Source organism: Thamnophis sirtalis, unplaced genomic scaffold (genome assembly GCF_051295495.1).
Source record: "Thamnophis sirtalis isolate CommonGarterSnake01/CBP01778 unplaced genomic scaffold, rThaSir2_p1.2 scaffold_12, whole genome shotgun sequence".
NCBI lineage: Eukaryota > Metazoa > Chordata > Lepidosauria > Squamata > Natricidae > Thamnophis > Thamnophis sirtalis.
This window is the reverse complement of record NW_028261392.1, coordinates 46,750,590-46,766,466: the sequence shown is the minus strand read 5'-3', so window position 1 is coordinate 46,766,466 and position 15,877 is coordinate 46,750,590. Positions and strand designations below refer to the sequence as shown.

Sequence of the window (15,877 nt, the reverse complement as noted above, 5' to 3'; positions counted from 1 at the left end):
TTTCTGTTAACATCTGTACAAGAAAGCCTTGGAGAAGTACAATTAACAACACATCTATCTCTCATAAGGAGAATATCAAAAAAAGGAATGCTATGCTACAACACATAGTCCCAAACTCTGGGCCGTGGACTGTCTGTGGCCCAACAGGAACTGGTCCGTACAAGCAAGCGAAGCCCACAGGAGGGATCCAGGCAGCGTGAAATCACTTCCTCCCGTCTGTGGAAAAAAACATTCTTCTCCACGGAACGGATCCCCAGCACCCAAAAGGTTAGGGGCCACTGCCATAATAGTAAAAAGACAAAGGACAGTTCATGGAATATAAGCAAAAAAAAAAAAAAAAAAAGATCTTCTAATACTGCAATCATCTCTGCTACTAAATCCTATTCCTATTTTGCCACAACCCTGATGCAGCCCTCAATGACATCGAGTTTGACATCCCTGCTCTAGACCAAAATGATTCTCAATTGTAATGGTAAACAATAATTTTTTTTAAATCAGTCGCTACTTATTTTTTTAGCCTTGTTCAACTTGCTCTCCAGATGTGCTGTATTTTAACACCCATAACTTTCAGTGTTGGGTACAAGTGATAGGTGAATATTACATAGTGAGATCCAGCACATCTGCAGACCAGGTTCAGAAAAGAAAGTTAAGTCAGGCTATCATTAAAAGTTGCCAAACTCTAATGCCCTAAGCCCTCTTTATGTATTTTATTTACTTGCTAGATGTATACTTCTGTTTTGTGTCCTTACAAAGCTTTTCTCTCATTTGATACTTTTCCACTTTGTATCATATAAAAGTTTGGATTTTATTTACAAATAAAAGAAACTAGCAATGGCAATTTTAATTACTGTGATAGAAAGCTTCAGACTCTAATATTGAAGTAACAATACCCAAAGCAACAATTCCATCCATTGCTCTGCAAAGAACAAAGCAATAAGTTCAACCCAGTTAAAACAAATCCTTCCTCCAGAATATCTGCTCCATTTCCGTCTCACAAACATCACACATTTATTTCAGACTACTTTCCCCACCCCTCTCCCTCCACAGCCTGACTCGCTTCAGGGTTCATTTTGGACACACTGGAGATCGGAGAAACGGGGGAGGTAAAAACTTGCGCTAAGAACAGGCAGACATAACGCACCAAACTCGACACCGCTGCAGAGAAGAAAACCGCCGTTCCACTAACGATCCACCAAAAAAACCCAAAACCCAAACAGGTAAAGGATCTCCTGACAGCCCTCCCCCGAAGGAATTGCGTCCAATGACGATGCGCCCTGTACCGCCTCTCCCAATCCCGCCCTTGTTGCTATTGCTACCATCAACGATCAGACGCGTTACTATCCCAGAATTCTCACGAGAACGCGCGGGGCTATTTTCTAATTCGCGCTTTAAAAAGAAAAAGAAAAGGAGGCGGCCTTCTGACGACATCAAACAGCGCCGAGTGTCCTGCGGAGGAAGGGTTTGAGGGCTCTTTCAAACCCGGCAGCTGAACGGCCTCGGGTGAGCTGGATTCCCCCCCCCCCCCCATTTCCTTTCCTTTCCTTGGATTCTCATAAAAGTGGATAGATGATATTTATAGTATTTTGTTTTTTAATAGGGAAAGATAAACAACAGCAGTGCACTATAAAAGTAGAAATTTTCAACATGGAATAAGTGAAATATAAGGCTGTTTGTAACCCTGGAAAATCTCTACTTGAAAGTCAGAATGGAATTTCTGGTATAGAATTCAGATGTTTCAGGTTATCTGCCCCGCCCCTGGAGGGCTATTGAATTTGGAATTAGTATCGTCTGGGTAGCTATTTAACATTTTATTATGATCATCTGGAATATATTTTCTAATATTCTAATAGACTTCTATTATGTTTCCTTATATTTAAGAAGGTGCTCAAGGAACAGATTATTTCCATAAATGAACAAATAAATACCATAGTATAATTATCTGAAACTTTGTTGAGTTTATTTAAAAGAAATAGAAAGTTTTATTCTGATCGAATATACTATTTTTTTAAAAAAACAATAAACTTAACCATAGTTATAGCCAGATGAAAAAGTGGGGATATTATGCATCCCATCCCCCAGTAATATCTTTTAAAAAATATTATTTACATAAATAATTGTGAGAAATTTTCAACTGACAACAAGGTAAAAAGGGTTATTTTTCATAATGTACGAATATATTTCATAACTTGTATTGATTGGAACAGTAGAATTGACATTTATTGGAATACAATAAATTCTAATACAATATTAGAATTGATATTTCAATAAATGTGAACTGAAATTTATGATACAAATCTCAGATAACAGGTTGGGAAAGAACTTTGCATGGAACTCAAACAAAATTATACTTTGTGACTTTAACAGTAAATTTAAATTTTAAGCATTTTCTTTCCAACCTTTACTGTAATTCGTTAATAAAAATATATATTTAAATTTTTCATTCCCATTGAGGTGGAGCCAATTATAATACTTTATATATAAATATAATTTTAAATAGTATCAAATAGCAAGAACTTCATAGGATTCATTATCTTCATTAATCAAGACTGCTATAAATGCTTTAACATTTAATATATGTGACAATATTTTTTCTACAAACTACTTCTTTTCTAGCTGCATGATTCTGTTCTCTTTCAGAAGAGGCCATATTTTCATTATGTCGGGAAGCTACTATTTTGTAATTGTAGGTCACCATGATAATCCTGTATTTGAAATGGAATTTCTACCAGCTGGTAAAGTAGAATCTAAGGTATGAAATCTTGTTCAAAAGCACAATATATAGTATCAAATCATTCTATTACTTAATCACTCAGATTCTTTGTTAATTTGATTTTGGAACTTAATAGATTTTTTATTGCTATTGAAAATTATTTTATACATTCAGGTCTGCAGCCTCCTCACCTGGATTATTTGATTTCTGTCTTTCTGTCTACGATATAAATTGGACCAACTTTTATGACTTAACTATGATTTAGTATAAAAGGATATATTTCAGTATGAATAAATATTTGGAATCACCCTTTTTTCTCCTAAAAACTGCAAAAAATAAATTTTCTAAACTACATACAAGTATCTAATATTGCATTAGTCTGAATTTATTCTGTTCATAGTTGTATATTATAGTACATATTTTACATTGTTTAAGCAAGTAGCTTAATATTGTATGTTATTCATGAAAAAAAAATCTAAGTTATTTTATACTTTTTATTTTCAGTATTTAGAGTTGACCTTTATTTTTCCTCTCAGGATGACCATCGCCACTTGAATCAGTTCATAGCTCACGCTGCACTTGACCTAGTAGATGAAAACATGTGGTTAACAAACAATATGTACTTGAAGACTGTGGATAAATTTAATGAATGGTTTGTTTCTGCCTTCGTCACTGCAGGTCATATCCTTTTTTGTTGCAATGCTATAAGAACATTTCAGAATAGAGATGAAAAGCCTATGGCCTTCCAGATGTTCGTAAACAATAATTTTCCACATTTCTTACCATGAGCCGTTGTGGCGCAGTGGTTAGAATGCAGTACTGCAGGCTACTTCTGCTGGCTGCTGGCAGTTCAAGTCTCACCGACTCAAGGTTGACTCAGCCTTCCATCCTTCCAAGATCAGTAAAATGAGGCCCCAGATTGTTGGGGGCAATATGCTGACTCTATAAACCGCTTAGAGAGGGCTATAAAGCATTGTGAAGCGGTGTATAAGTCTAAGTGCTATTGCTATTGCCATGGTCGCTGAAATAGTTGGTGTATTTAAGTTGCATCCAGAAGTCTACAGGTTTCTCATCCATTTTATAATATGTAGTTATCAAACCATCTCACAAATGTGACTTTTGGTCATTAAAAATGTAGAGATTCAGCAATAAGTATTCAATTTCAATTCAATTTATTGAGTTTGTATGCCGCCCTATTCCCGAGGGACTCAGGGCGGCTAACAATAAAAAGGGAGGGGATACAAAAAAATAAATAAATAAAAAACAACAACCTCGAGTGGGGCTGGATAGTTCAACAGCCCCAGGCCTGCCGGAACTGCTTTGCGGAGGGCCGGGGGGGTAGTGAGGGTCCGGATCTCCACGGGGAGATCGTTCCAGAGGGCCGGAGCAGCCACAAAGAAGGCCCTCCCCTGAGGAGTCGCCAGCCGACATTGGCCGGCAGATGGAATTCGGAGGAGGCCTAATCTGTGGGATCTGATAGGTCTTTGGGAAGTATAATATTTAAAGTCCTTAATGGCATCGATCCACATTACTTGCAGGATTGCCTCTATCTATTTCACCAGATCAGATAGGATGGGCACACCAGGTTCCTTAAATGTTTTCCTCTAACAGAAGCTAGGAAGTGCACCCTGCCCTGTAGAATATCCTTCATACAGAGATCTGGTAATCCTCCACTCTCCTTACTTCCTTTAGCTGCCCCAAAAGTGATCACACATTGAATTAGCTAACTACAAGGGGTAGCTTTGTGCATATGTGAAAGTTTAGATGGCTAGTTTCTAGTTCAGTGTATGGTGTGACCATGTCCAAATTCTGATAGGTTATAAAAAGGACAGGCATGATGGTATCCATTCTGCTTACACGCAACAGAATTGTGTAATGCGTCGCCTGCTTTTGTATTAGTTTTTGTAAGATAGGGTGATCATTTTGTCATAAAAAGTAGATTCCTGATGTTGTCATATTTGGAACGGGGATTAAGAGAAAAATCTATCAAATGTTGTATTTAAATATTCATTAATTTCTGCTTAGAACTCATCTTTCTGGATCTGAATTTTCTTATGTATTTCTTACCTAGTCTAACTTCCCCATAAATTCCTGATATCTGAAATACATGGAAGAATACAAGTAGACTTACAACCATTTGTTTAGTGACTATTTGAGGATATAATGGCACTGAAAAAGTGACATGACTGTTTTCAAATGTCACTACAGCATCCCCATGGTCATGTGCTCAAATTATGGACTCTTGGCAACTGACATGTATTGAACTTATTGACACGTTTGCAGTGGCCCAGGTTCAGGTGATCATTTTGTGACCTGACAAAGCCAGTGGGGAAGCCAGCTTCACTTAACAGCTGTGTTATTAATGATTCACTTAGCAACTGTAGTAAGAACTGTTGTAAAATGGGGCAAAGCTCACTTAGCAACTATCTTGCTTAGGAAAGGAAATTTTGGGCTCAAGTAAGTAGAAGACTATCTATATACAGGTAATCTTCAACTTATGACTGTAGTGGAGCCTTCCCCATTATGATGATAATAGTTGAGTATGAGAGAGCTTTCCTTAACAACACCCACTCCCTACTTTTCCTGATGCCATCATTAAACAAATGTATGGGTCATTAAGTGAGCATAGGGTACCTCATGGGTGGGAAGGTCCGCCATCCAGCTGGGTCAATAAAGGAGGCAGAGAAGCAACAAAAACCTTGGCACAGCAAAAAAACAGCTCAGCAAGGGAAAGAGCCCAATTAGATTAGGACCTAGTGCTGTATACCAATGCCAGAGAGGCTTCCAAGCAAGCCTCAGTGCTTGGCTGATGCTTATGGGCTGAACCTCTGCTTCAATCACCTGATCATTGGTAGACTGCAAATCTCTCCTAGGTTTTGGGGAAGCCAGCTGCTGCATGCAAAGGCAGCAGCTTCAGGATAAACTTCTCAAAACCAGAAATTTAAATTTCTTAATAAAGAAAGCAAAACACGCTGGGAGGGACAGACTTCCTGATCTTCACACACACATACCTCTCTTATTGGATGCTGAAAATACATTCTCTGTCTCTGCCCTCCCATTTCAATCCCTTGTATCCACTTTGCTAAACTTACTACATGCTGGAAAGAGAGTGACAAAATCTGTAAGTTGCCTATCTTGAAAGTTACTGTCAGGCTAAAGAGGAAAGAAAGTTACTGTCAGGCTAAAGAGGAAAGAAAAGAAGAAAACAAGTAAAAAGTCCTTTCTACATCTTGTTTGCCTTGAGATGAAGAAAAACTAGCTATAAACAAAAAGCAGCTAGCATGCACCAAATGGCCATAACCATTTATGGTTGTCAGGGGGTGTCATAACTTCAAAAGGCTGTTGTGGTATCTCGAAGACTACTTGCTCAACGAAATGGATCTACAAACTTACCTTTTCTTTGATTATTTTTCATCTTTTTCTTCTTTCAGCCTATATGTTTTCAGTAATAAATACTTTGATCTGAGATAGTCATTCTATTATTTATCATTTATCAAAATCCTGGGCAAGAAGAGTCAGCTTTGTGGTCATGAACCAAAGAATACTTTTTGAAAAACATGTTTTTTATAACTTGCAGATATTAAACAAAAACTTTTGAATGTCATCTGTATAAAGAAATGCAGTTTCTAAAACAAATGAAAACCTAATTGGAAACGCTGCACTCATTTGTTAAGAATTGGATTTCAAAGAAACTTCAAAGATGCTGTGGTCTAGCATCTGGACACTTGGTTGTGTACTTCTCCGGTCCCTTCTTAGTCTGAGCCTAAAATGTGATACTGAGTGAAGAATTTTAGGGTCATTTTCCCCAATTGCCATAGCTTATGGCAGAGTTTATCAATCTCAGCAACTTTAAGATGGGTGGACTTCAACTCCCAGAATTCCTGGAGTTGAATTCCTGAAGTCTACCCATCTTAAAGTTGCTATGTTTTGAGAAACACTGGCTTATGATGTTCTCTCTGGAATATATTTGTGTGTGTCCAATTTTTCACATATATTTGGTTGGGAAAATATATTCTGTTCCAAAGGTTGTTTTTTAAAAATATTTTGCTGCCTTTTTTTAAATATAGGATTTAAATTGTGTGGCATGTAGCTTTAGCTAGATTGCATGTAAATCTTTAAAAACACATTTGTTTTCTTAACTTTTTCTACATATGAGATTTATAATGCTTCATGATGTAAGACAAGAAGATGGAATCAAAAACTTCTTTAGTGATGTCTATGATCTGTATATAAAGGTAAAAGCTATATCAATTTTATCTGTCATACAATGAATTGTGTATTAAGTGAGAATTTGGTTTAGGAAATAACCTACAGGTAGTTCGCAACTCACAATAGTTCATTTAGTGACCGTTGAAAGTTACAACGGCACTGAAAAATGTGAGATATGACTGTTTTTCACAGTTACCACCTTTGCCGCATTTCCATGTACATGTGATCAAGATTCAGATGCTTGGCAACTGGTTCATATTTATGGCCGTTGCTGTGTCCCAAGCAATGTTCCCTCTAATTTTTTTTCAGTGTGAGCAGAAAAGTATAGTGTTTGAGCGGCATATTTTCATGCCTGAGCACCTGAATTTTTTTCACAGATGTCACCTAAGACAACAATGAAATCAGTATTATTTGAAACTCAAAAGTTATGTTTATTCAAGGTACCCGCTTAATTAAAAGTGTTATATAATATCAGTATCACTTAACAACGCTCCTGCTTAGCAACCAAAATTTGGCTCAGAAAGTCTGGCATTTGAAGCACGCAAATCTTAAAGCTGTTGTTACAAGATCCTTGCACCCCTAACCCTTTAGAAAAAAAAACCCCAGGGGTCTTCAAACCTGACAGCTTTAAGACTTGTGGACTTCAACTCCCAGAATTCCTCCTCCAGTCATGTTGCGGCGACGTTATCTGTGTGGATCTGCTCCATCCTTGCTTTTTTCACTGGGGGCAGGGCTGCCGCTGAAGATGCTGATGAGCCCCCCCACCACCACAATAACTGCTGCCGCCTCCCCCTCCTCCTCCAACAGCACCACCACATTTGCTGCCCGGCGCTGCGGCTGAGGTGAAGCCGCCAAAGCTCCCACTGGCACCCCCTCCGCTCGGATTACCGGAGCTGGGCACCCCATTTACCCCTGCCGCCGCCTCATCCTCTGCCGTGCTTTTGAGAAGACATGAGGCCTTTTTTTCCTGCTCCCGCCCCCTCCGCCGCCTTCCTACTGGCTCCCGCGGCCTCATTGCTCCTCAAAAGCACTGCAGAGGAGGAGGGTGAGGGATAATGCAGGGCCCAGCTCAGGTGCTCCGCCTGGAGGGGGAGGCACCACTGCCACGGGCGGGGGTGCTGAGGGGAGCTTTGACGGCTTTACCTCAGCCGCGGTGTCGGGCGGCAAATCCGGCAGTGCTGTTGGAGGGGGGGGGAGGAGGCAGCAAATATTCCGGTGGCGGCAGGGGCTTTGGGAGTTTACTTTAGCCGCAGCGCCGGGCGCAAGCGGCTAGGATTGGCCGCCCACAAAGGATCTCCCCGGGCTTGCTTTGCTGAACACGGGAGCGACTGACGCTAGTTTGAGCGGCCGCGGCCAGCACAAACTACCGTCAGAGTGGGAAGCAGAGGAGAGAAGAAAGATAGGAAGGGAGGGATAGCAGAGAGGGTGAAGGGGGAAGATGAGGTGTATAAGGAGGAGTGGTAAGGGAGAGAGGACAAGGAGAAAGGAAGGGGAAGTAGAGTAGAAAATGATGGAGGAAAGACAGGATGTAGAAGAGTGGGAAGCAGAGGAGAGAAGAAAGATAGGAAGGGAGGGATAGCAGAGAGGGTGAAGGGGGAAGATGAGGTCTATAAGGAGGAGTGGTAAGGGGAGAGAGGAGAAGGAGAAAGGAAGGGGAAGTAGAGTAGAAAATGATGGAGGGAAGACAGGATGTAGAAGAGTAGGAAGCAGAGGAGAGAAGAAAGATAGGAAGAGAGGGATAGCAGAGAGGGCGAAGGGGGAAGATGAGGTGTATAAAGAGGAGTGGTAAGGGGAGAGAGGAGAAGGAGAAAGGAAGGGGAAGTAGAGTAGAAAATGATGGAGGGAAGACAGAATGTAGAAAGGGGGAGGAGAGAAGGGGAAGAAAGTGTCGGATAAGGTATAAATATGGTGTATGGAGAGCAGAAGGGCCAATAACTGGGTTTTTCTTTTCTTTTTTTCTTTGGTAGTTGATGGTAAGATGAATTGATGTAAGTACTTAATAATACAACTTGAGATGGACTATGTAATAGTATACATGTGATTATATGCTATGAAAATAGAAAATAAAAACTTTTTATGATGGTAAAAGAAAATGTTGAAGAATTCTCTGGAATATTCTGTTCGCAGAACAGCAATTTTTGCATACAGCTATGAACTGGATGGAGATAGAATGCATTTCGTTCAAACTTGTTCTAGAAACTAAAATCAATATGATAGATAAGATAGTTAATGTAGATCAATATTCTTTGAAAGTTCTCATTGCAGAAATAGAAATAAGTCTTCCTGGAGGAGAAACAAGGCATTATCTGTCTACGTTTCCATCTAAAACCAGAATCAATCATTAATGCTAGGTTGCTATAAATTTCCAGAACATTAGAACAAACCAAGTGGTTCAGTACAGGTCTTCAGGCAAATTGATTCTTAAACTGTTCTCACTATATTCTTTCTTTCTTCAGTTCGCAATGAATCCTTTTTATGAAACTAATTCTCCAATTCGATCCACCGCTTTTGATAGAAAGGTTCAGTTTCTTGGGAAGAAGCATCTTTTAAGTTGAATTATTCCATCTGAAACATGACGTGAAAAACCTATTGAGTGAAGCAACAAAGAACAAAGTGTTTTAAGTTTTGCAAAGCAAGAAAACTTCAGAAGTCCAGCAATTTCTCTATCAAACCTGACAACTTTAAATGTGTGTCTATACATGTATATATATGTAAATGCCAAAATAAATGCTAATATGTGTCTTGGAATTTTCAAGCACCATTTACTAAAATGCTTGATAGCATAGCATAGAACACATTTTCTGGGAAGTTTTTATTGTAGAAGAGTTTCAGTTCAGGGCTAATGTATGAAGGTAATTCGATATCCAACTATGAGTTGAAAAAAGTATTGATGTGTGCATGAAAAACTAAGTACTTCTAGTCATGAACAAATTTAATCTGCTTTTAGTTTGATAAGCTAATACAGATGGTCCTCAAGTTACAACTGGTCATTTAGTGACCATTCAAAGTTAGGATGGACACCCTTCCCCAAAATTTACAGGCCAATTCTGAAGTTCTGAGCCCTCGAGCAACATGCCTATATTTCAGTCACTTGACAACTAGCCTCATTTATGACTGTTTGCTGCATCCTGTGACCACAATTTACTACATTTTTGCCAAAACCCCACATTGCCAGTTTTCAGCAAAAATGCCCCATATTGAACAATGTTCACTTAATAACTTCCCTGAATAAAGGTTGTAAAATCAAGTCAGACATGTGCTTGCCTTATGACCGCCACAATGTTCCATTACATCAGTAAGTTGAGTATTTGTGCGTGCAGAGGGTGGGAAAGTGAACACGTGTGAAGCTCTTTGTGCAAGCAGGGAGTACATGTGCACTTGCACAAATAGAGCTGCATGTGCATGCATGCTTGCCCACTGCTCACATCAGACCAGAGGTAGGTTGCTACTGGTTCGCACTGGTTCGGGTGAACCGGTAGTGGAAATTGGCACTTGCTCGCCAAACCGGTAGGAATGGCAGGTTGGACATTCCTCCAAATAGGTTCCCTGGTTGTTGTGGCTGTTGCTGGCTTGGTTTTTAATCATTTTTCATGTTCTGTGCATGCACAGAACAATTTACTCTCCACTGCACCATTCCCTCCTCCCCCCCCATCACCAAAGGTGGAAAGGTTGGAGACTACTGATCTAGAGTGTATTTTCATATATGACTTTGAATGCCACTTTCTCTTTTCTCTGAACATATTAGTAAAATAATATCTTCAGACAAATAAAATTGCATACATTTATGTAAAGCAGGAGGTGGTCACGAGGTTGCTTGGCTCTACTTTAGGTACATTAAATATTATTTTTTTATTCCATCCTTATTATAAGTAACTCAGAGCAGCAAACATACATAATACTTCCTCCTATTTTCCCACAACCCTGAGGTGAACTGGGCTGAAGGAGAGTGACTAGCCCAAAGTTCCCCAGTCATCTTTCATGCCCAAGGCAGGATTAGAATTTAGTTTCCTGGTCCTTCATACTTTCACAAGCATAGGTTATCTCAAAAGGAATGACATCCAGAATTTGCAAGTGGCAAACTGGCAGCTCTTGTATTTAAATATTAATTTGTGTGCTTAGGAATGCAGATCCATTAACTTTTACATAGCTTTCCTATAGAGAATATTTCACTGCTTAAATGGACTGGATGATGTAACAGCAAATTAATTGCTGGAGGATAAAAAAGTTGTTACATTGTTTGGTATGCTACAATAATTTTGTTCAGTGTTTTCTATAATGTCCATTAAGTCTTTGAACCCATTAAATAACTGTCAAACTATTAAGATATAGCTTGAATGCATTGCCGTTTACAAAATTATTTTGTATTTATAAACAAATTTAAATGGCTACCCATTTGTTCAGTGAATCTCTAATATATACAGCTACTATTGCCAGTTCACTGAATAGTTCAGACAAATCCTTAAATACCTATCTTAACTATTTCACTGATTTTTGAATTCATATGTATCTTGTAGTACTTTCACAGGCATTCTGGAAAATACTCCTTAAATGTAAAGGTACAGTTGCACAAATGACTTAAATGTCAGTTATATGTTTGTATGGTGTAGTGCAAATATTTAATATACAGTACATTTTCAGGAAACAGTAATTTTTAAAGAACAGAATGTATTTAGTTAACATACTTCCAGATTTACAGTATATCTGTAAGTTCTAGGAGCACAGAGAAGAATACATTACCGGCTGCCAGAGGTTCAACAGTTCAATTCTCACCAGCTCAGGGTTGACTCAGTTTTCATCCATCCGGAAGTTCTCCAGCTGAACAGACGAGGGGGGTGAGTGTGAGCTCTCGAGTCTCACATGAACCCTGTCTGGCAAACCTATTCTGAGATCCTTTTTGAATCAGAACTCCCCCTGGAAGGGGGCGAAGAAGGGGCAGCATCTCATCAGACCCAGGGGGAGGCAACAGGTCCCTCGCAGGTCGGAGATTTGCCCTCTGAATCAGAGCAAGGGCGGCAGCATGGCAACATGGCTGCACAAGAAGCTGACTTCCAGCCAAAGCAACTGAACAGGAGTGTGAGGACGAGATGAAAGACCGGTAAGAAGATTCATTTAGCCCACATTCATAAATCAAAACTTGGAAAAGGCAAATAATCTTGAGAGTACAAATAATATTAATAGACAGGTCTGGATTTTGGCAAAAGAAAAGAAAGAAAAAGAAAATGGAGTATTGAAACACTAGCCCCCCAAAAGCCATCTGTTTGAAAGAATCCTGACAGAAAGAGAGAAAGCAGAGAAGTGACAAACCCACTCAAATGCAAACTCTAAATTTGGTTTTGGATTTGAAATAGAAACCAAACATTTGAGGTGATTTACTTTGTCCGAATTTCTTCCAATTAATATATCTTAAGCAACTCCAATTAATGAGAGGTGGAATGCAACAAGGGAGAAAAATCAAGAAGAAAAACACTATTTTCTCACTGATAACTGATAACCCAATCTTGTCTTTGCAGGAAGTTTTAATTAACCAACTGCCATAAATCAGAACTTTGAAAAGCAGGAGATGAGAAACATACCCAAGTTTGGCTGCATGCAAGTTTGTTCCAATTAATATATTTTGAGCAACTATAACCAATGAGAGGTGGAAGGTAGCAAGGGAAAAAATAACAAAATCAAGAACTGGGAAAATACAAAGTTTTTTTCTTCTTCTTTTCTGCAAAAGACCAAGATGGCTCCAGTTTCTCTTCTGTTTTCACATTAGTTAAATTGGCTAAATTTGAGGTGGTCCAGAACTTCAAAATAAGATCTGTATAACTAACTGCAATTTTGGAACTGGACATTAAGGAACAACAAAAGACCAAGATGGCTCCAGTCGCTCTTTTCCACAGCAGCTGAATTAAATAAATTTAAGGTGGACCAGAACTCTGAAATAAGAACTGTATAATTAACTGTAACTTTGGAACTGGACATTATGGAAAGGTGGGAATTTGAAGAACTATGTGAAATTATAAATAAATCATTAAAATCAAGCCTAAATAGAATTCTGAACTCAGAGAAGCAGGTATTCAAAGAAGAAGGGAAGGAAGAAGGAGGGAGGGATAATGAAGGGGTAGATATGGGAAATAAAAAACAAACAAAAAACTCCATTGGGTTTGGCAGTGGTATAGGGAAAATTGAAAAGGGGGGGGGGAATCAGTCCCAACAAAAGGGAACAAAAAGCAGACAAAATATGTTTTGGAGATTGACAGTAGCATAAGGAAAATTGAAATAGGAGGTTATGCCCCAACAAAAAGAAATATAAAAGATCTTTTTGAGGGAGGCTTGGGGAAAATTGAGGGTGGACATGTCAAAACAAAGAATAGGGAGAAGGCAGGAATAGAGAAGTGGGACAAAAGACTTATTAGGAAAAAATCAGACAACTAGAAATTGTTATATGGGAAAATATAAAGCTAAGATAAGGGGTTTATTCCTAAATATGACAATAAAATGGAATTGCTAACTCACTGAATATGATAATGGAAAGATAATTAAAGGTTAAAACATGGAATATGGACAAATATGAAACTGATATGGGGAGATTGTAAAGCAGAGGTTTGTGATTCACTTTTTTACATGATAATTAAACTGAGTTGCTAATTGAATATGACAATAGAAGGGTAATTATGCATGGTTAAAATATATGAGACATGGACATATATAGAACTTTCAAGATGATGATCAAAGTGAGATGTGTACCGCTTGTTATTCTATATAGTAGATTAAGGGAATTGTAATGAACATTGAACAGTAAGGATTGCTATTTATAGACAAGGGTAATCTAATATACTAGATATAATCTCTCTCTTAAAAAAAAGGAGGAAGATATATGTTAAAATTAAATATGTATACTGAAAAGGAATTATAAATACCATCAACATAAAATGGAATTTGATCAGAAGTTGAAATACACCAAATAGATGAAGTGAAGTAGAAGAGAGAGGTAAGGGAAGAAGAGTGGGACAGGAGGGGGGGGAGGAGAGAAAGGAGGAGTGGTAAGGGGAGAGAGGAGAAGGAGAGAGGAAGGGGAAGTAGAGAAGAGAAGGGTGACAGGGAAGAAAGGAGGTAGGGAGGGGGAGGAGAGAGGGAGAAGAAAGTAATGGATAGGGTACAAATATGGTGTATGGAGAGCAGAAGAGCCAACAATTGTTTTTGGGAGTTGATGGTAAGACAAATTGATGTAAACATTTAATAATACAATACGATGTTGGCTATGTAATAGTATACATGTGATTATGTTACAAAAATGAAAAAATAAAAAACTATATATATACTGTATATTTTAAAAAAAGATTGTTTCAGTCTTCTATCCTTCCAAGGTCAATAAAATGAGTACCCAGATTGTTGGGAGAAATATGCTGACTCTGCAAACCACTTAAGAGAGAGCTGTGAAGCAGTTACTCTGCTAAATTTATCCATCCAGTTGTATAGGATAGATTATTTTGAGCTTTTATAGCTGAGCATGAACTTAAATTTGGATCTTATACTAGTATACTTTGCAAGTTGAAAAGCAGACATTTACAGTGATACAGGAAGGGACTTCTCTTTAAGATGACTATCTAATCTCAACATTATTTGGAACATAGGAGAATGCACACGCAAGGAAATTCTATATGTTGGCAGTAAACCACTCAATGTTGGAATATATTAACCTTTGATTTGTTTTCTGTACTGTGATTTAAATACGGACAACTTCTGCATTTAGAATTCCTTATTTTCAGTCATAGCTATGCAAATCAAAATGAATTTAAGATAAAATATTAATACATACACTTCTCATTGGGATGTCATCATAAGACGATAGTTCATTTTACCTTTATATAGAGAGAAGTCTAGAGAATACAGCTAATCCCTGGGTTACGAGCGTTCCCTTAGTGAATGTTCGAAGTTACACGATAAGCGCCCCCTACTGTTTGCAAACAGTCCCGAAACTACCAATCTTGCAGCACCACAGCACTAGTTCGCCCTTATGAACCGCAGAGGCTCTGTAACGTTCATCCTGAATGTCACCGGCCAAAATGAGCTTTCAAGGAGCTCCATTTGGACTTGCATGAGGGCACATTAGAGCCGAAATGGAGCTTCTTAGGAGCAGATCCACCCTCCAGGAGCTCATTCAGGCCTCATGCTCCCCATAATTGCTTTCTTTCCCCCAACCAACACCAGGTCACTTACTTTGTGAAGATCCAGCATTTTCCTCTCCAGCCTCTCAGCCACATGCCCCCCTCTGGCACTCTGTTTGGGTCTTCCCCCGGCCTGTTGCAAGCTGAGATGGAGCTTCTGGGGGGCGGATCCGGCCCTCCGATGCTCCGTGTGGGCCTCTGTGGGACCTGCACTGGCCTACTGCACTCCAAAATGGAGCTTCTGAGGGGTGGATCCGGCCTGCAATGGGCTGGTGAAGGTCTGAATGGAACTGCAGAGGGACACACAGCTGAGGCTGAGGAGGAGACTGCTTGCTAGATCTTCATAAGATAAGTGACCCAGCACAGCAAGTTGGGATGAGGAGGAAACAATTGTGGGGAGCATCAGGTATTTCAGTGGGTCAGGTAGGCCTTGGGTGGTCTTAAAAGAGTTGGCTTGTTCCATTACTAGACTCCCCATGTCCTTCCTCACCCTGAAAGACCTAATGTACACTTAACGAGCCTTGCATTTGATTAGTGATTGTGTGGGCAAAAGAAGGGAGTGATCCCGTTCAAGATACTGAGATACACTCCCATGAATCCTTGGGTTACAAATGGAATGGGTTACATTTGTAACTCAAGGACTACCTGTACAATGAGATGGGGTGTTTAAAAAAAATTATAGATAGAACAATAGCAATAGCAATAGCAGTAGACTTATATACCGCTTCATAGGCCTTTCAGGCCTCTCTAAGCGGTTTACAGAGAGTCAGCATATTGCCCCCAACAATCTGGGTCCTCATTTTAC

At 39.2% G+C, this 15,877-nt stretch overlaps 2 protein-coding genes across 3 annotated transcripts in view; one reads left to right on the top strand and one right to left on the bottom strand.

Moving 5' to 3' along the window:
• OFD1 (OFD1 centriole and centriolar satellite protein) overlaps nucleotides 1–1,430 on the bottom strand; it is a 31,286-nt gene extending 29,856 nt beyond the window's left edge. For both annotated transcript variants that reach the window (XM_087726943.1, XM_014061430.2), the window contains exon 1: nucleotides 1,142–1,430. The gene's annotated coding sequence lies outside the window, so the exon portion shown is untranslated. The remainder of the gene's footprint in view (nucleotides 1–1,141) is intronic.
• A 150-nt stretch (nucleotides 1,431–1,580) lies between these two features.
• On the top strand, nucleotides 1,581–9,667 carry TRAPPC2 (trafficking protein particle complex subunit 2). The gene is made up of 5 exons (XM_087726944.1): nucleotides 1,581–1,792; nucleotides 2,614–2,749; nucleotides 3,247–3,391; nucleotides 6,860–6,945; nucleotides 9,376–9,667. The coding sequence occupies exons 1-5, from the start codon at nucleotides 1,731–1,733 to the stop codon at nucleotides 9,472–9,474; spliced, it is 528 nt and encodes a 175-aa protein (XP_087583070.1). The 5' UTR covers nucleotides 1,581–1,730; the 3' UTR covers nucleotides 9,475–9,667.
• Nucleotides 9,668–15,877: the final 6,210 nt, after the last annotated feature.